The sequence below is a fragment of the Paroedura picta genome, chromosome 10 (genome assembly GCF_049243985.1).
Source record: "Paroedura picta isolate Pp20150507F chromosome 10, Ppicta_v3.0, whole genome shotgun sequence".
Lineage (NCBI taxonomy): Eukaryota > Metazoa > Chordata > Lepidosauria > Squamata > Gekkonidae > Paroedura > Paroedura picta.
In genome coordinates this window covers 37,727,623-37,748,105 of record NC_135378.1, presented here as the reverse complement: position 1 = coordinate 37,748,105, position 20,483 = coordinate 37,727,623, and the positions used below count along the sequence as shown (strand labels likewise).

The 20,483-nt window shown below is 38.9% G+C and overlaps 1 protein-coding gene and 1 long non-coding RNA gene across 29 annotated transcripts in view; one reads left to right on the top strand and one right to left on the bottom strand.

Moving 5' to 3' along the window:
* LOC143820004 (uncharacterized) overlaps window positions 1-20,483 on the bottom strand; it is a 135,695-nt gene that overhangs the window by 28,310 nt on the left and 86,902 nt on the right. The window lies entirely within an intron of this gene.
* The window catches only part of TENM3 (teneurin transmembrane protein 3), a 1,688,047-nt gene that overhangs the window by 1,606,304 nt on the left and 61,260 nt on the right, over window positions 1-20,483 (top strand). For all 28 annotated transcript variants that reach the window (XM_077302333.1, XM_077302335.1, XM_077302356.1 and 25 more), the window contains 4 exons: window positions 832-951; window positions 1,278-1,539; window positions 14,124-14,391; window positions 15,551-15,694. In XM_077302333.1, coding sequence (XP_077158448.1) covers window positions 832-951; window positions 1,278-1,539; window positions 14,124-14,391; window positions 15,551-15,694 — 794 coding nt within the window. The remainder of the gene's footprint in view (window positions 1-831; window positions 952-1,277; window positions 1,540-14,123; window positions 14,392-15,550; window positions 15,695-20,483) is intronic.

Sequence of the window (20,483 nt, the reverse complement as noted above, 5' to 3'; positions counted from 1 at the left end):
TTACTGAGTGAAAGTAGATGATTTACACGGAACTCCTGTGTCTGCAGTAATTTAGCTGCATTAATGTAGTTGGGCACAGCAGTTGATTAAAAGTTGTTACACAAATGTTCCTTATTACTCCTTTAAATTCTGTACTTTTCAGCCCCTGCAGGTTTACAGATTGCTTAAAATTAATTGGCAAAACACTTTTCTTTAGGGAAGAGCAAAAGATGAGAGGGGTAAAAAGAAAGCCTTGAGTCTATCCTTTAAATTTTTTTTTAAATCATTGTTAATTTATTAATTTAGCATACCGATTCAAAATGCTTGGGTTATAGTCTGGGGAGTCCCTTTATGTGCAGTCAAGGGATTGGACATGGGAAGTGGGGTTTTTCCAAAGAATAGCCCCTGCCTTCTGCAGCATATCATAAATTGCTATTAAAATCCAGGCAATTGAAAATGCTCACAGTGCAGCACAGGAAGCTGGTATTTGGAAAGAGAAAATAAAAACCCTGCTGCATGTGGGGGTGTTCCTTGTATTTCTTTGAATTCAGCCACTGACCTGGAAATTCTCTTCATGTCAATGAAATGTACTGCCAAAAATTGGCCACTAAGTTGCAACCATTCAAAAAAAAAAACAGTTACAGTAAGCTGCAGCCAATCACTTGTATGATACAAAGGTTTGTCACAATCATATTTTTTATTTTTAGTGCACCGTATCGCAGATACACCTTTCAAAATGTCATGTTTCAAAGAAGCATGTGATTTTGTGAACTAGCAAGCATGTGCTTCTGTACAGGGTAAGCGTTGTTGTAGAACTGTTAATTCGAGAAAACATGTTTTTCTTCTCTACAGTCTTGCATCTGTCATTAGAGGCCAAGTTTTAACAGCAGACGGAACACCACTAATTGGAGTTAATGTCTCCTTTTTACATTATCCGGATTATGGGTACACAATCACTCGTCAAGATGGGATGTAAGTTTGCTGCCATTTTCTTCTCCATTTAGAGTTTAGAGAATGTAATTTCTTAGACACTCAGAATTTTTGTTCGTTTAAGCTATACATGGGAGGAAGATAAAAGGGCCAGTATTTCAAATTATACTTTGCTAAATATTTGGGTTAATTTGTAAAGCCAATGTCCATTATATTTCTTCTTACATGTGACTGAAGATTGCTTGTGATGTATGCTAAATTCATTAGAATGCCACTGAATGGAACAGTAAGTGTTATAGAAATTCGAGTCATATCAGTGGGCTGGATATAAATTCAAAATGTCTTAATAACTATCTGATTTATATTAGGTTTGACTTGGTGGCAAATGGTGGTGCATCTTTAACTCTGGTATTTGAGCGATCCCCATTCCTTACTCAATACCACACTGTCTGGATTCCATGGAACGTCTTTTATGTCATGGATACCCTTGTTATGAAGAAGGAAGAGAATGACATTCCGAGCTGTGATCTCAGTGGATTTGTGAGACCAAATCCTGTCATTGTATCATCACCCCTGTCAACCTTGTTCAGGATTTCTCCCGAGGATAGTCCTATTATTCCTGAGACACAGGTACAGTACAAATTAAATACAAATACCTCTGCTGGATTAATTGTAAAATAATGTTCAGACAAGCAGACAAACATGTAATTAGCAAGGTAAAGAACCTGAGTAAGGTAAAATAGAAATAATGTTTTGTATTAGGGGTTTTATGGGGGTTTTACATGTTGTTACCCGCCGCGAGCCTTGGGAGCGGCGGGCTAGAAATCCAATAATAACAATAACAATAATAACAGCAACAACAATAATAATAATGTGCTTTAAAAATGTATAGGGGAATCTTATTTGAAAGAAGGACTCTTTATGGTTTTAACAAAACATATATATATTTTAATTTGCATGTTGATTTTACTGAGACTGAAATAGAAACTGAATTTAAATTAGCTGGAGCAACTAAGAAACTTTTGTTCTACAGCGTCTCATTTTTTAACAGAACATACAGCTGAACTTTTGAAAGGTTAACAAATGTTAAAGTTTACCTGTACATAGCCACACTGCAGATATGAAAGCCTGAAAAACAACCTTGGATATATTGAGCAAGGGTTAAGAGGTTGCTTTTCCAGGTATTTTTTTCCAAGGGAAAAATTTGGAAAACATTTCTAAAAAGGCTAAATATTTTCTGTCTTGGAAAATTAAATAATTATAATCCATACTTTAGACATGTATGCTGACAGTCTATATTTATTTACTACTAAATATATTATTCCTATTTTCAGCATTTCCCGAATGACATAGTATAGAGCTCAGCAACATAAGGTTTTCTTTCTTGGCTTCTAGGTACATTTGCAATTTTCTTTGAACAAACCTATCAGTGCAGTGCTAAATAGATTATACCCTTCTAAGTCCATTGAAGACAATGGGCTTTGAAAGGTGTAACTCTGCTTAGGGATTGCACTGTAAGACATTTATATTTCTAAATTTCATAGGTATTCCAAACAAGTGCAATTGTATATGCTAACGCAGTTATGAATGATGCATTTTATGTTTTTAAAGCAGTAAAATAAGTTTAGGTTTGATAAGAAAGGATTGCATATATTTCAGTGTTTACCAAAGCTACCTTTTTTCATAGCTCCAATATTTTCAGAAAATTTACATCTAATCTCTTATACAGTCTCTTCTATGTCAGTTAAAGTCAATGGGCTCATAAGGGTTTAACTCTGTTTAGGGTTGCAGTGTTAGTCAGATGCATGATCAAGACATTAAAAGCATAGGTAACATTCTTGAGGATATTTTTTCATTTGAGAGATCCAGATGTTCTACCCACATACCCATAAACCCTTCCATGAAAATATTTTAATCCCCTTTTGTATATACCAGACTTTCTCAAACAGGGTTTCATGAAACCCTGGGGTTTCTTCATGGCCCTAGAAGGGTTTCCTGAATGGGTAGGAGTTAATTTTTTAGTATATTCTTTAAATTTGTAAAACATTTCTCAGGTAATATGGCCATATAAGGTAATGTTGACCTGCCACCCCTCCCAAAATGGCCAATGAAGGACCTGGGCAGGGTGGGAATGGGAGTGATTCCAGGTTGGCATATACACAGCTATGCTTCCCAATCTTATTCTGCACGATCCACTTCTTGGGTTTCTCGAAGCTTCAAGAATGTTGCAGGTGTTTCTCAATAGTCAAGAAGTTGAGAAAAGTTGGTATATACATATGAACATTTATTTATTCATTGTATTTATATACCGCCTGAGGCTCAGGGCAATTTGCATAAAATGCAGAAAACAGTACATGGAACTCAGCTTTTCACAATAAAAATAACATTAATATATTAAACTATAACAGAGGTAACAGAATGAAATCAGAGTCCAGTAGCACCTTTAAGACAAAAAAAGATTTATTCAAGGCGTGAGCTTTCGAGTGCAAGCACTCTTTGTCTGACTAAGACATGACTAATGCCATGACTAAGAACTGACCATCATAACAGTAGGAATATATAAACAAAAGTTAATCCTGTTACATTAGTAAACTGTGTCACAGCATCCAATACATCCACATGATAATTCCCTGCCAAACCAGCCAATCAGACCCCTTGAACCCATTTGTAGTTCACAAAGACATATATCAGAAATAAAACTGTCAAAGCCAGTGATCCACGGCTCACACCCTACTATTTACCGCCGGCGCCATCTGTCTCCATACCAGTGTGAAACATTCTTACAAGAGTATAACAATGCAAACATGTCCAGAGCAGAATGCATGGGTGGATTTCTGGGAGGGAGCAGGGGCCCTGTAGATGTTGCTGGTTACCTGGTCTCAACCAAATGCCTCATGGAAGAGCTCCCTTTTGCAGGCCCTGTGGAATTGTTTTAGCTCCATAAGAGTCCTGATCTCCTCTGGGAGCTCATTCCACCAGGTGGGGATCAGGACAGAGAAAGGTCTAGCCCTGGTTGAGGCCAGGCAGGCTTCTTTAGGGCCAGGGATCATTAGCCGATTGGTGGTGGCGGAGTGTAAAGCTCTTTGAGGGGCATAGGCAGGGAAGCAGTCCCTCAGGTACACTGGGCCCTGGCCACGTGTGGCCTTATAGGTGATTACCAGAACCTTTAGCCTGATCCGGAATTCAACTGGTGACCACTATAGTTGGTGAATGGGCCAAATGTGGGTGACTGATGCAAGAAGCAAAGAGACGTCAGCACCCTTTCTAATATACACATACATAAGAAAAGTACAGTCTCATTCTCACACTCATTTAGTTATTATATTTATAAAACACTCCCTTTGCAAACAGACTTACAATATTTTAAAATTCAGTTTAAAGTACAATAAATATACCACAATGCTCCGTTATCCCACTACTTCCCCATGTATTCAGTGGTAGGATTTTGTTCTAGAGGAGGGAGGCCCAGTTGATTTTATTTACTTGTTCTGGCCTCAACATAAGCCTGTTTGCTGGCCCTGCAGAACTCTAGTCGTTCCATGGGCCTGGACCTTGGCCGGCAGCTGATTCCACCAGGTTGCAGCCAAAGCCAAAAAGCCCCTGACTCTGGTCGAGACCAGACACATTTATTTTGGGCCAAGTGCCATATTTACTGTGCAAAAATACTGTGCAATGATTAGCACAGGATTTATCAAATAAATAAATAGTTCAGTGTTCTGTTGCTGCGATGGTCCTGACATTGTTCATATGGCATAGTTGCTGGGATGGACAAATGTGAAAAAAAAATCTTAAACGTTTGGTCTGCAGAAATGTAAAAGTAAGAATATGTCAGCACTAAGAAGCCTGGGTTCTATTGCTTGTTGTAAAAATGAACATAATTAAAGTAACCTCCTTTCCGAGTTTGAAAACATCCTTTTCCAAAACTTGTAGTTTAGACTAATAATGCCCTCATGCCAGTCACATGGTATGGCAGAAGGTGGTGAAGCATAATCAGTCGATGATGTACACTGAACGCCTAAAGAAAAACACAGCATAATTAAGAAAAGGCAGTGTTATCTGTCACTTGGAAGTCTGTGCATTCGGATGCTGCAGATGAGATCAAAAGTTAGTTTCAAAATACTAGCCAATGGCAATGTAGCTTTGATTTTTAGCAGTAGCTGATAAAGAGTCTTAAATTCAATCTATAAACAATTATGATTAATAATTCACAAGGGTTGCAATAAAGTGCTCTGAAAGAAAGGATTGTTTCACAGGGAAAAGTTTTAACTTTTAAATTGTGTTAATATGAGCTGCTTTTCTGATTGTCATGCAAAGCACACTGGTGCAATGCATGTAGATAATAAATACTTTTACTTTTTTAAAGAAATCATGTACAGGGATGTTTTTCCCACCCCCTAATATGCTATGCCCATATAACTTTTATCTTGTAATGTAAGTTATATACACACACAGTCCTCAAGCATTGTGCTTTAATCTCTGATGCACAGTACATACTGTTAAATCTCACATCTTGCACCAAATCCACTAATCCTGATAAATTAGTACAATCTTGGGTTATTTACTTACTGAAAAATAATTTATTCTCAGTTCTTAGGAGAGAATTATCAAGTTGTAATATGTAGTCTTGAGATTTGGAGAGAAGTTTGAAAAGTTTGTTTGTTTTCTTCCACCATCCACCTAACTTAAGTTGACATCATTGATGTACATTCACAGGCCTTTTATCACTTGTATACTGCCTGACCATAATCTAGCTCTGGGAGATCTGATGAAGACCCAACGGGGTACTGCTGATGCTGGCGCTGTTCCTGAAATTAATTTAAATTGTTGATTCAGTTTAATTTTAAAATTACATTTAAATATTAAATGTTTAGAAACTTTAATTAATTGTTCAATATTTTGTGTTATCACGATATTTTAATATTGTGTACACCACCCTAAGCCAGTTTGCTGGGAGAGCGGCATAGAAATGTAATAAATAACCTCAGGTACCCTTGTATCAAAAGACAAAGGCAATCCAAACTAGGGAAACGAAGGACAGGAAAGAGAAAAGAAAAGGAACATAAGACAGCATTGCTTGACCAAAGCTTTAAAAGTAGCTCTTAACCATGCCTTCAGCTATGAATTCAAAAGTAAACGTAGAGTGATGTCATGTCTTCATTTTGTAGTGTTACACAATGGTAGGTTTGGTTCCTGCTCTTAAAATGGCAACATTCCACAGAGGGTCAGAATATGTTCGGCTGTCCGGGAACAATGCCTGTATGGCAAGACTGTGTGCATGGTTCCAAAAATTGATGGGATACATAACCATTTACAGTCAGCAAGTGCACACCTGTTTCTCTTAAGAACAACATGTTACATCTAAGAGCATAGAAGCTCTAACTACTGTACAAATCAAACTTGCAGCTCTTACAATATCTTAGTAATGAATCTGGCTTCTTTATTCCCCTCGCCATTTTTTCTTTTTCATTTTTTTTTTTTTTTTGCTTGTATTCATAGAGAATAATTTGTTTCTGGGCAGCAAGAGATGGCAAGAGAGGCCAGTTGGTCACCTGTTCTTCTTTGATCCTGTATCTGTATTTGGATAAGGGGTCACAGAGTTGTTATAGCTAGAAAATTGGAATGTGGGGATGGGCTTTTTCTTAATATATCCTATATCCAACTATAGTGACTCTGTTATCCCCTTTTAAAAATAAAATTAAATCGAGTCCTTAAGGTTAATAACCATCTTCTGGCTATCAGTGCTACGTGCAAATGTTATTTATTTTATATAGTTAATACATTTGTATGCTTGTATTACAAAATGGCAAACAATCAGAAACATTAAAACAAGTTTTTGAAATAAATAGTAGAATAACAATTAAAAGCAACAAATAAATCAAAATTGACTAAAACACATACACAATTTTTAAAAACAAACAGAAAGGCAGATCATTGAGGGAGTACCAAATGCTGTGTTCACTCAGAAGACAATGACAGAGTGAGACAGACAAATCTCCCTGGGCAGGAACTCCTTAATTTTGGTGCCACAACTAAGGAGGCCCCTTTCACAAATCTAGCCTTAGAAAGAAGGTGCTGTGATAAATGCCATGATCTATCTTAGTACTTCTATGTACTCAGCTTTTTGTAACTGGGCTAACAGGATCATTGAAGCAAAATAATACAAAATAATTCTTATAAAGATTGCTTTAAGTGGGTAGCCTGGTGGTCTGAAGCAGTAGAACTGATTGTTTGGCTGAAGAGGTCAAGAAGAATGTATGACTTCGGGCTGCGTTCGTTTGAAAACTGATCTGGCTCATGTCAGAGCAAATGCTCCAGAGTTGCTGTCTTAAGAGTCTGATCATTCACAAATATGTAACCAACACTGGATTAAGTATAGCTGTAGGGTAGTGATTCTTTTAAGATTACAGTTTCAGAGCGGCCCAGCGCCACGTCAAGAAAGATTAGCTTATGAAATGACTCCCTGAGCTGATGGAGTCTGATTACTCTCTATACTAAGAGTAGAGTTCCTCACGATTAGTCTTTCGGTGAATTAATTTACCACCAGACCTTAGTGAGATACTTTGTGCCAACATGCCTGCTTGCTTTATCCCTTTAATAATGAAATCAGAGATGTCACTGTTCAGCAGGAGAGCAGGAATGCAATTGCTTTCTTATGTCTGTAAGGAACAAAACATGCAGAAAGGACCTTCAGAGTTGGGCTGAAGAGTTGGTGGGGGCCCTACAGCTCCAAGCAAGCATGATGTCCTGTGCTACAGCATTATTGCTGGGTGACCCAGGAACCTTTTCCAGTGGCACTAGACCTAAGGACAGCAATAACTCAGAAAAGAGAAGCTATATTGCTTCACCCTGTAGAACCTGGATTTGGGATATCCGATTGACAGGGTAAATGGGTATTTCTTTGCTGCCCTTTCAGTCAGAAATACTTCACATCAGCCACTACAGAGAAATTAATTTGTGTTGCCGTGGATAAAAATAATACATCAGGAGACCACCAGTTTTTCCTTAATATTATTATCAGAGTTTTATTTTCTGTTTAGTAGAAGGCAGGGGCTTGCCTGATAAATACAGTCATTAAGTCTCTGATGCCCAAAATTTCATCTGCACTGATTAATGGCATGAATAAGAATTCCTTGTTAGTCACACTGAACTGTTAATTAAGAAACACAATCACTTATTTATTATTTTCTTGTTTCTTTTCTTTTCACATCAACTTTCTGGCCCTGTATCTAGTATGACATTACTGGGATATGGGAAGTCTTAAGGTATAATGCCTATATATCTTCTCCCTGTTGATAGTTCACTCCAGTTCTCTCTTCTGTTCTCAGACAACAGCTCTAAGGGGTTTAAGGTTCAAGTAATAAGGCTGCGTGGCTTGAGAAGGAGAACTCTGAGAGATCTTGGCCTCTATTGATAAGCATATAATCTAGGAAAATAAATATATATTTTTCATACATGAAACCATTCTGCCTTTACCTGGAAGTTCAGGTACTTAATGTTTATGACGAGGAAACTGTTTTCAGATCTCAAAAATCAATACTTGAATTGGGTCAGTGCTGGACTTGGATCCTGTGACATTTAAAATGCTCCTAAGGTTTCCTTGATAACTGCTAGCCACCACCTCAGATTAAGTTTGCAGGAAGCCTTCAGGCATTGGTTGCTAGTATATGGGTTTAACCCTGCCTTGATTTATCCTTTTAGGTGCTGTAACTGATAATCTGGTACCTCTGAGAACAGAGCTGTTATGTCTAAGAGGTGCCATAGAGTTCTCAGATGAGATTTATAGTTGTTCCTTTTAGAAATCTTTTCATCTTAATGGGTATGCTCAGTGGCTTTACTGCTAAAGCTTTAGCCTCCAGTCTTTAAGGTTGTGATTTTTAATCCAGTTGGAGGTCTTGAATGAAATAAAGATGATTGACTATCTTAATCCATGGAATGCAGAAACCCTTCATGTCTAACTATCACCCACACACTCTTCTTAGGGGAGAAAGGCTCTTTAAAAAGACTGAATCACTGCACTTTCCGATATGAGAAGAATGAATATTGATTTGAAAATATGAGCAACTCCCCCCTAAGCAATTTGGTTTTAGAAGCAAAGAGAAAACATCACTATTTTAAACATATGCACTGTAAATTGCTAATGTAAGGATTCTCACATTTCAAATGTAATACTGTGAAATACCATCTAACAGACACAGTTACAAAAATACTAATTGGAATGAACAAAACTGAACATGCTTATAATTTTGAAGTCTAAATAGAACCAGGTCATGTTTATAAACACGTAAATTGACATTCCACTTCCCCAGCTATGCCTTAGCATGCACCTTCTCTCTGCAACAGAAAATCCTTACATATGGTGCTCTTATTCTCTTTGATACTCACCAAGCTTCCTTGCCCTCTTTTAAGAAATTGGTTCTTAAAACCCTTTTGCTATTATTAAACCTTTTGCTTTTATTCAGTTAGAGAAAGAGAGAGAGTGTCATCATTTTCTCTTGTCCTTGGTTGAAATGTTGTGTAGATTTCCTTTAGGCCAATTTTACTGCTCATTTTTAGCTTTACCCTAAATGTTCTATTTTGTTAGCTTTGAGCCTGCCAGCAGTGACCAATTTATCATTACCTATTGTATCTAGGTGCTTTTATGTACACTGAATGGTGCTAATAAAACCTTATCCAGCTGAGTAATACATTCTAAGGAAAAGGTTCATTAGTGTTGTGATTGCCAAACAGTCATATTAGTTTTAAACACCTCGTTTATATTGTGGAGGACCTGCACAGTGGTCATGTTTGAATGCCTAGCTTCAGGTGCTGCCACTATCTGAGGTTAGACAAGGCCAAGCCTTCTTAGTCAGGGAATTTCCTCCCAGTGGGTGAAAACTTTTCTGTTTGATTTGGCATTCTCTCAGTGGCCCTCTTTCCTGCTTAAGTGTCCCTTCGTGTTTGTGTTTTGTTGAATTCTTTTTTGTATATATAAATTATTTTAATCTTTTGATCATTGAGGCTTAGGGATCCTGAGGGAAAGGCTTTCAAGTAAACAAATGTTTCAAATACAGAAATGTTAAACTACATCCTAACAAATTTGGAATTCAGTTATATGTAAATTAAAAGTCTGAAGTCAGGTCATGATGAAGCCTTCTATCTTTGCATTCAAATTTGTTTTGAGAGCATCAGTGTTTACAATGGGGACTGGGAGACTTACACATTTATTTGATATACTGAGCCATATAGAATTTCTCAAGTCATCATTAACAACTGAGTCCGGAAGAGTTAACCCCTTCAAAAAAAACATTGGCTTCGCTTAGGGATCATACCATAAAATGTCTGAGATGCCACCTCTGTGTTTTAGTACTTCCCTTTTGGAATCAGTGGAGCTCTTCTAGATTCCAGAAACCAGGAATCCTCCTAAATGAATAATGGAACAGAACATGCAGAACAGACTAACAATTGTGGATCTCCCCCTCATTCCCCTGGCCTCCTGTTCTTTCCAGTTTTGGGGAAGTTTATTCCCAAGACTCTGGGACCTGCCTATAGGCATAGTCGTTGGGAGGCTTCAGTGGAAAGGGAATTAAATCACCCTTTCTGAATCTTCCACCAGTGAGTCTGCACTAATGAGACAGAATGGATGAAGTTGCTCCTTTAGCCTTCCTACTATAGCCTTCACATCAATGGGAGTAGAATAAGACAAAGAAGAGCTGTTTATTATACCCTGCTTTCACTACCAGAAGAAGTCTTAACACAGCTTAAAATTGACTTCCCACAACAGGCACCCTGTGAGGTAGGTGAGGCAGAGAGAGCTCTGACTAGGCTGCTCTGTGAGCAGAGCTGTAACAGGACTGTGACTGGGGCAAGGTCACCCAGATGGCTGCATGTGGAGGAATCCTGTTGCTGAAATTAGCTATATAGATTCAGTGGATAAGATCACAGGGAAAGGTATGGTGCAGTGGAATGGCACAGAGGTAGCCTGCCCAAAGCTCCTGGTTCAAGTCCTAGATGAGGAAAACCCTGAGGCAGTTTAGACAGACCTAACTTTTGTCCTGCCAAACAGAAGGCTCATTAATACTGATTGGACATCCCATTGGATGTCCTATTTTGTCTCCATTGCAACATCCCCCTCCTGTACTAGGGGGGTTCTCTGGCCCAGCAATCCATGCATTCCTTCCAAGAAAACTGCATGGATATCTGATGCAAACAATTTAGATGACTTTGCACACTGTGCTGACAGATTGTAGAGTCACAGGTTAAGCTGTGCTAATCACTACATAACTATGACATCCCAAACAGTGCTGGTAAAAGAACTGTCAGTTAAGTGATGCAGAGCTAGGTTAAAACAAGAGCACTGGCAACAGCACAGCAGAATGGCTAGATACAAACTGGCCACTGAAACAGTCCTTTTGTAACTTTAGCAGTTGGTGAGCCCCATAGCAGGAATGGGGTCCTGCCTATACTGTTCCCCTGTTAAATGGCTGTCTGTCAGTAGTCCAAATAGTCACAAAGCCAGTAATGATCTGCAATATCAGCAAAGAGGAAACCAGCTCCAGTGGTCTGCCCGTGGCACTCTGGTACAGTCTGTAATCTCACCCACCCCTATCTTGGAAGCTCTCTCAGGAAAAAAAAAATTCAACGACAATGTTAACACCCATCCCTTATAAGGAGTTTCACTGGAACTGTGTCTGCATGTACTGTCTGGTGGGGTTGCTCCATGGAACTCTGCTCCTGCAAAACACCGTGTATCATCAGTGTTCATTCCACAGTAGTACATATAAAAGAATCATAGAATAACAGTTAGAAGGGACCTCCTGGGTCATCTAGTCCACCCCCCCCCGCACAATGCAGGACACTCGCAACCCTGTTGCTCATCCACTGTAATCTGCCACCCCCTTAAATCTTCACAGAATCAGCCTCTCAGTCAGATGGTTATCCAACCTCTGTTTAAAAATCTCCTAAGATGGAGAACCCACCACCTCCCAAGGAAGAGGAACCACTCTGACTGTCAGGATGTGTTCCACATAAGGGGCCAGGATCCTTACCGGGAGATTTTTTAAAACTTTATTTTAATTTTAAATTATTACTTCTGAAAACAAAATGACACACTGGAGGAGCTAGTCTGGTCTACTTACTTGTTTTGAGGTATGATTTAAAGTTATATTATAATTTTGTAGGAAATTGTTTTATATTTTAAGTTGCTTGGTAACCACCTTGAAGAAGACCCATTAGATAAAAGGACAAGCTCATAACTAATCAAAATAAACAAATTATTGATCTGGTTCATATTGCTCTTATTCAGTGTTATATACTGTTCAGGTTACAGTAGAGGGAGCTGGTAGGAATTCCCATAATTATGTTAATATCTTTTCAGAATCTAAAATTTGTATCAAAATTTCTGCCATCCCATTCTTAGATGACTGGAATGCCTCAGTTCAAAACAATTGGGAAAATAATCTAGATGGCAGATTAATTCATTAAACACCTTTCATTTATAACAGATCATTTGGGGGAATTAAGAAAAGTGGGTGTCACTTATGTAACTGTACTGGAATGATTGATGCAGAAAAGATGTCTTGTGTCGCCAATTTTCACACCTAATGTAGAAATCTTGACAAGTATATATGAGGAGGATAATAAAATTCCATGGATTCAATGTAGGATGGAGGGACTTATGAACTGAGGCCAAAAAAAGTTTGCTACAGCATAAAAAAATGGATGCGCTGGTAAATAAGTGGGGGGGGGGGAGATTAACATTGTTACTTGGCCAAAACTACAGTCCTCTGAAGATGACTATGGTGGTCACGTAGATTCATAAGGGAGTAGGGTTACTCCTTTTATAAGACACTGCAGTTATATTTTCAGAAATGAAAATGTTTTATGACAAATAAATTGGAAGCATGAACCACGTGATTCTAACACTATTTAATTATCACAAGAATAGAATAAATTTGAACTAGGTATGAAAATGTCTTCTTTTTCTTCTCTCTGTATTTGGGGTGGGGTGAGGAAGATTTGAGGACTGAAAAATGGCCAGCTTGGTGTAATGGTTGAGAGCACTGACTTCTAATCTGGTGAGCCAGGTTCGATTCCTCACTCCCCCACATGCAACCAGCTGGGTGACTTTGGGCTCACCACAGCACTGATAAAGTTGTTCTGGCTAAGCAGTAATAGTAGGGGTCTCTCAGCCTTCCCTACCTCACAGGGTGTCTGTTGCAGGGAGAGGAAAGGGGAGGTGATTGTAAGCCGCTTTGAGACTCATTTGAGTAGAGAAAAGCAGCATATAAGAACCAACTCTTCTCCTTCTTATGACCCATATTGCTAGGGAAAAGCCCAGGACTATTACTATCTTGGAATCATATAATAATTGTTCCTTTTCTTCGCTAACCATTCTCAGCTAGTGTAAATATATGTCTCTCAGAACCACTGAGGGACAATTTACAGTCTTCTTAGATATACTGGGGGAAATACAGAGAAAGTAAGAACTCCTTCATCTCACACAGAGAAAATGGGGGGAGAGGTCCTTAGAGAAGCAATTACAGTCCAATTGTAAGCAGAGTTACACCCATCTATGCACTGTTCCAAGTCCCTTGGTGTGTGTAAGTCTGCTTAGGGTTGCACTATTCTCTTCCTTAAAAACGGAAGTACCCAAACAGAATAAACTGTAAGTAAGAAAAAGATAATGAAGGTATTGGAAGGTAGGCAGAAAAGGGGTAATAGAAACTAAAACTATTTTGTATTGAAAACTAAAAGGGAAGCGTACAAAGGAACGGGACGTTAGCTCCACGTGAAGAAGGGGCCTGGCGAGGAGCTGCTTTTGAATTTGAGAACCAGGTTTTTGAAATGGTGCAGTGTAGGGAGGAGGTTTGTTTTCAAAGGAATAATACATGAACATCTGTGACTCATTTGTTGTGACTGTGGTTTTGTTTCAGATAAATGGCCTTCTCTAAGAACACAACCACACTCTTTTGTACATGGGGAAATGACGTTCTTTCCCTGGTTGTAACTACTGTTGAGCATATGGATGCCCAAACATTTCAGTACCTATTCATACTAACAAAGCTGTTGGATCATGTCCAAGCAGTTTATATTAATGAAAGTGCGGGTTTATTACTGGGCTTAAAGGATTTATTTTCCTATAAAATACGGTTTCTGATTGCATTGCTTGCTTACTGTAGAGTAGTAACCAGGTTCCATTTCATTTATGCCACTATTATGTTTCTGTTTTGTTTTAGGTACTGCATGAGGAAACTACAATCCCAGGAACTGACTTGAAATTGTCATACTTAAGCTCCAGAGCTGCAGGATATAAATCTGTTCTTAAGATCACCATGACTCAATCAGTGATACCTTTTAACTTAATGAAAGTTCATCTCATGGTGGCTGTGGTGGGGAGACTTTTCCAGAAATGGTTCCCTGCTTCCCCTAATTTGGCTTACACATTTATATGGGATAAAACTGACGCATATAACCAGAAGGTCTATGGTTTATCTGAAGCTGTTGGTACGTATTACTTGTTTTGGTGTTAAATTGAGGGTTTTGTTTGTTTTGTTCTGCATCACTTTGAAAATATGGCAATAAACTGCCACTGATATTTATCAGCAAATTTGATAGTAAAATATTTGCTGTAACTAAGATAAAATCTTTGGTATTAAAGCATCTTGGGTGCTCTGTATGTATTTTTTTTTTGTTCAGTGTGTCTCCAAAGTAAAAGCTGCTCAACAAGCACATTGTATTTGTGAAGATCACAGGTGACCCAACTAATAATTGAAAGTAAATGCTGCAGGACTGCAAAGAAAAGGTCTCTTTTTGCAGCCTAGTATATTTTCAAAAACAAAATGATTTTAATTGCCTTAAATTGCTATTATACAGAACTCTGAAATTATTTTATGGGAGCATCAATATCAAGGATATAAAACTTCAAGCTTTAATCAGTCAATTCAATTAAATTGATTGAAACATCCATCACAGATTAAAGTGTGCTCCCTGATAAATTGCCAGGGTTTGACAAACAGGCAGCATCTGGGATTTAGGCTTCTTGTCGCAGTGCGAAGGAATCAGTGCCATCCCTGCCGAGGTTTGCCAACTCTGGATTGGAAATGCTATCACCTGGAGATCAGGTGTAATTCTAGGAGCACTCCAGGCCCTACCAGGAGACTGGCACCCATATCCCTGCCCCAGATAGGATGAAACGAAAAGAAAGCTTTCATTCCCACTTTGTACCTAACGTTAGCCCAGTAAAAAACTATTGCAATGTCATCCTAACAGTGTACAGCGCAGACATCTCAGCAGACAATCTTATCTTAAATTAGTATAAATAAATCTTTTAAAATCTGGGTCTCCTGCCATGTGTTCTGTTGTTTATTTTACATTTCTAATATAGGAAATAAGTAACATTCCCAACCTTGACTTTGAGAAATTAACTCTCTCCTTGCTTTCAAGGAATGCTTGATAACATTTATTTATCTACCGTTAATTTAAATTTTAAGGGGTTTTACATTTCCTACTTTTTTTAGCTTAACTTAATATCTAGACAATTAAGTAGTTATAAAACAATCAATAGAAGGTCATATGTGAATAAGAATATAAAACTGAAATAAATGAGTTCAAAGTATAAAAAATAAATTCATTAGTAGTCAGAAAGATTTTTTTTTCCTTCCAGTATCTGTAGGTTATGAATATGAATCTTGCTTAGATTTAACACTGTGGGAAAAACGAACTGCCATTCTGCAAGGCTATGAATTGGATGCTTCCAACATGGGTGGCTGGACACTGGATAAGCATCATGTCTTAGATGTTCAGAATGGTAAGTTTTGTTAAACTTAATGTTAGTATGTCATCTTTATAAGATTTCCTTATGAATTCATAGTGGCGTGATTCTGTCAATCCATCATCTGATACTTTAATTGCTGCACAATGCATTGTCAAAGCGTTGTGAGGGGGGGTCCTTTTCTTTCTTGGTCTTTTCATTTCTCCTTTCCAGGTCTATAATCCTTTCCCTCAGCTCTTGTTTTACCTTGCTTACCACTGAATTGCTCTCCTTTGAAAGTAACTCATGGTTCCTTTAACTACAGCCAAGTCTTCACATGTGTTCATCCTCAGCACTACCTGATACCAATTCCGCACAGGGTGGAGAGGCTGGGCTAATCCCCGCTGCCACATGACATTGGTGCAAGCCTGGGCCTGGTGTACTTTAAGAGCTTCCATTCCCCCTAGCATAGAAACATGGATGTCTCTGCATTCCCAGCACATGCCTATGTGGCTTGGGTTGGTTTGGCCTTTCCAGGCCCATCTCCTACCCTGCCTACGGCATCACAGCAAGGACACAAAATGCCCCAGTTGGCTCTGTGGGGCTTCACGGCAGCAGAGAGCCAACTGGGGCATTTCTTTTTTTATTTTCAGGAAGATGGGATTACATTGTCACACAGCCCCACCTTTGTGGAGGTAAAAATGTAAACCACACCACCTCCCCCCCCCCCGGGCAGCAGAACCATATGGAGGCAGTAATCTGGAGCACACCTGGTGCACTACCCAAAAAGGTCATAGGAAGCGGCAGGGCAAATGACTTGCCACAGATATAGAAAGCAGCAGGGCAAATGACTTTGCCACAGACTCCCAGCACTGCTGCTGTTGTGTAGAATCAGTATAGGAGTATTATGGGAAAGCTGAAGGGATTTGTGCCACTGCAGATCTCTTGTCTCTTCATGAATTCAGTTTTTTGATTTGTTAGAGACATAGACATTGACAAAACAGTGCAACTGTTTACCTTCCTAACAGGGGAATGAGCCGGTGTTGAGAAGCTTGCTTGAACAGTTCTTCTTTTTCCTTTCATTCTTTTCTTGGTGTACTAAACTAATATTTTATAGGTATGTTCCAAACATGCATACCACGATCCTAAGTAATTTTCAACAATAAATTTATCAAATCAATCAAAGCGGTATATAATAGGCCATTGAAGCACAGCATAGTTTACAAAATTCACAGTTCCCACAGGGACTCTCAATTAACTAACATTAATATCTTCACCTATCAACAGTAAGAGGAATTTTGCCTTGCATTCTGAGCATATAATAGATCCAGTTGATTCCAAGCAGCAGTATTTCCCATCCTGAGGAGTCAGGATCCAAAAATATGTAATTGGTGAGTGAACTAAAGGGATGCCAAGATTGTAGTTTGACTAGGGTGCCAAAAAACATTTGGTTAGTCCTGTATAAGTCATCATACTAAGTAAACTGGGAATCATTGCTCTAGTTCCTTTCACAGTTTCCCCCTGTACCTTCTACCCTTATCAGAGCAGTGGGTAAGAATCATCTGGCTTCTGCCACACTCCATATAAGGAGTTGATTCAACAGCGGAAAATTGCTATGCTGTATTGTTTTCAGTTTTTTCTTGCTCCGTGAATAATGTCTATGGAATTCCACAATCATTTAATAAGAATAGAAATGTAATAATTATAAAAGGTAAAAGCTTTAAAAGTCAAGGAAATGAAGGATAGAGGCGAAATACCCAAACTGTTGGCAAGTTTGATCACTGAAGATCAGGGATGGTACAATTTTGTTTCCTCAGGATTTAGAGCACTGGCTAATTCTTTACTAGGAGCCAGGATGGTTTAGTGGTTAAAGAGTGGCAGACTATTCTCGAGAACCGGTTTTGATTCCCCACCCATCCACATGTAGCCAGCTGGGGAACCTTGGACTAGTCACAGTTCTTTTAGAGCTGTTCTCACAGATCAGTTCTCTTAAAGCTCTCTCAGACCCACCTACCTCACAGGGTACCTGTTGTGAGGAGAAGAAGGGAAAGGTGTTTGTAAGCCATTTTGGGATTTCTTCAGGTAGTGAAAACCAGGGTATAAAAAAACACCTTTTTTCATTCACTGTTTCATATGGAAGTGAGGCAAATCCCTGCTTCCACATGATGCTGACAGCGGGCCTGCTCTGGATCGGGCCCTCCTTTGCCCCACCTGAAGGGAACGCGGAAGAATTTGCATTCCCTTTTTTAAAGCAGGAGCCAAAGGGGCCAGTCCAGCAGCAGGCCCTTCCAGGTCCAGCTCCTCCCTGCCCTACTATGGCGCAGAAGGAGTATGCCCAGGCCATCTTCCTGGCACTTCAGTGTGTCGCAGGGCAGACCGGGGCTCTTTTCTATTTTGCAGGAAGGTGAGATTGCATGGAACCTTCCTGTGAAATTTTAAAGGCCCACTTGCCGCACCCCCCTCTGCACATCTTCTCTGCCACCGCTGCGTTTCCCAGGGGAACACATTTCAGCGGGTGCTCTACTGAAATGTGTCCCCCATGGGAACACAGCACTGCACCAGCAGCAGCTGGCACAGCAGCTGCAACGCAGAACCGGCCTAGGTATACTTATTTGGCTGCAGATTCCTTTAAAATCAGTGTCACTGATTAGCTTTGTGTGAGGTTACAAATAAGTTGAATAAATAGTTCAGTTAACACCTCAAGGTTTTTAACCCAAAAATGTTTAATTTTTTTAAAAATATATATGATCTTTCTTTGAATAACCTTCTAGTTTAGCTATTATGAAGTCAGCTACTCCATCTAGAGATGTTGTTCATGTGCTTGCAGTGCATGGCAATGGAGAAAAGGGGTTAACAATTGAGAAGTGTACTATTGATAACTTACTTCAATAGGTCAGGAATTTGGTCTTAGGAAGCTGAACATGTATGATTAAAGACTTATGCTAGCTTTGTTTCTATGTGTTCATTTTGCTTTCTGTCTCTTGTTGTTATCGGGTGGTTTCTGCTGAAAAGGTGAGGCAGCTACATGTTTAAATTTATGCTCAGGAGACAATTTGACAAGTAATGACTTTTCAAAATGATGCCTGTCTAATTGAATAAATAAAGTGGCTAGTTGTAATGACAGGGTGGATGAGCTAGGGAAATTTATTCACAGTGGAGCAAAGACAGTGACAGGTGTTTATGCGGACACCCTGAATCACTGCAATAAATATTCTAATGTTCATCTTTCCCCTCTACAGTAATAGGAGAGAGATGTGAAGGGCAATTTTTCAAAGTAATGACAGAATAAATCAGGTGCCTTTAGTGCAGAGTGCTGACTTGTATGATACCTCTGATGAAAATTATAGAACTCAGCTATTTCAGCAAAATTATGGTTTCCTGATTGTCATAAATGATGTAATCATAGGAGGGGGATTTCAGATTCCATTAGTGCATTCTTGTTCCAAATGTTCATGGATAAATGTATTCCATGTGCTGTTATCATGCAGCCTTATTTAGAAGACTTTTCTTTTAAAGTTTTCATTTTATTTTCATTTCCCCAGAATTCATAATGTGGATTTTTCTCTGGTAGTTACCTCTCTCCAATTGCATGGCATCAGAAGAGTAATTGGCATAGCTAGCACAGCACTTATAGGAAATATTTATCCCATTGAGATTCAACTGAAAAGTAGCCTTGGGGTGCAGAAAGCTTTTTCTAAAACTTTCTAAAACCATTTTTTTTGGCAGACTGATGATTTTAACAGTTATTGTGGGGTGAAAAATATAATTATTAGCACCAAGGCTGTCTTTGAAATGTTGGGCACTCAGTCAATAAAATAAGTATTGCTATACAGTATGAAGTGACATGCGGTTTGCATGGATTATACCGCATTGAGATTTATTGTAGAATGAGTGCAACAATAATAGCTGGTAGTTCTCACAGAAGACCTTGATTGAGTCATTGATCTGGATAATAATGAGGATAGTAGTCATGTCTCGCAGAATATAGTTCTGGCTGTGAAAGCCTAGCATTAGGCACATGTATTGCTTCCCCACATCTCTTGTGAAGGTTGTTAAAAATGATGCTGGTAAAGTACTTTGTCTTTTCTCCAGTGATTGTTGATGCCTTAAAGCAGAGTTAGGTTTAAAGGGCAGGTGGTCTGCCAAAACATTTTTTGTTGTATTTGACATACGAGTACTGATACATTAATAGAGCCAGGCTCTACTACCAGATATAAATTATTATTATTGTGCATTCAATAAAGACCCTTTTCCACTGCAAACTTGAGACTGGCACAAGCCATTTTTGTAGAAAGTTTACTGGTAATGTTGTGTGAAGAGATACGCCAGTGGAATTTCATAGCAGATACATAATTTATTCCAGCTACATCAGAACAAAGCATCCAAACACTTCAGTTGTCTCACCATAACAAGAGGAGGTGTATATAAAATGAAGGCTGTGCCTATGTTTCTTGCATGTCCATTCTACAAAACAGTTTTATTGGCTAGTTCCAGGTATCTTCTACAGGGGAAGATGGGCAGCAGAAGACTAGCTTAGTTCCCTGAGAGACAAAGATGAGTCCTCCTAAGGGTTAATGAGTATACAAATGGGCTCATTCCATCTTGCAGGTATTGTTAATTGGGCCTCTCTGCCTACTTGGCCCTTAAAATCTTCAAGGCCAAGAATGGAGTAATTGGCTCTTTATAAGAACCTGCAGCCCACGGGGGGAATCATGAGTGATGAGGTGATTTTCTAGAATGTTCCAGCAAGAATATGTCCTGATTGGGTTGCTTCCATCACCTGAGACTGGTTAGCTAAAAAAGGTGTAATTGAGCTAAAGGCTAGGAGAAAATTTAGGTCTGTGTC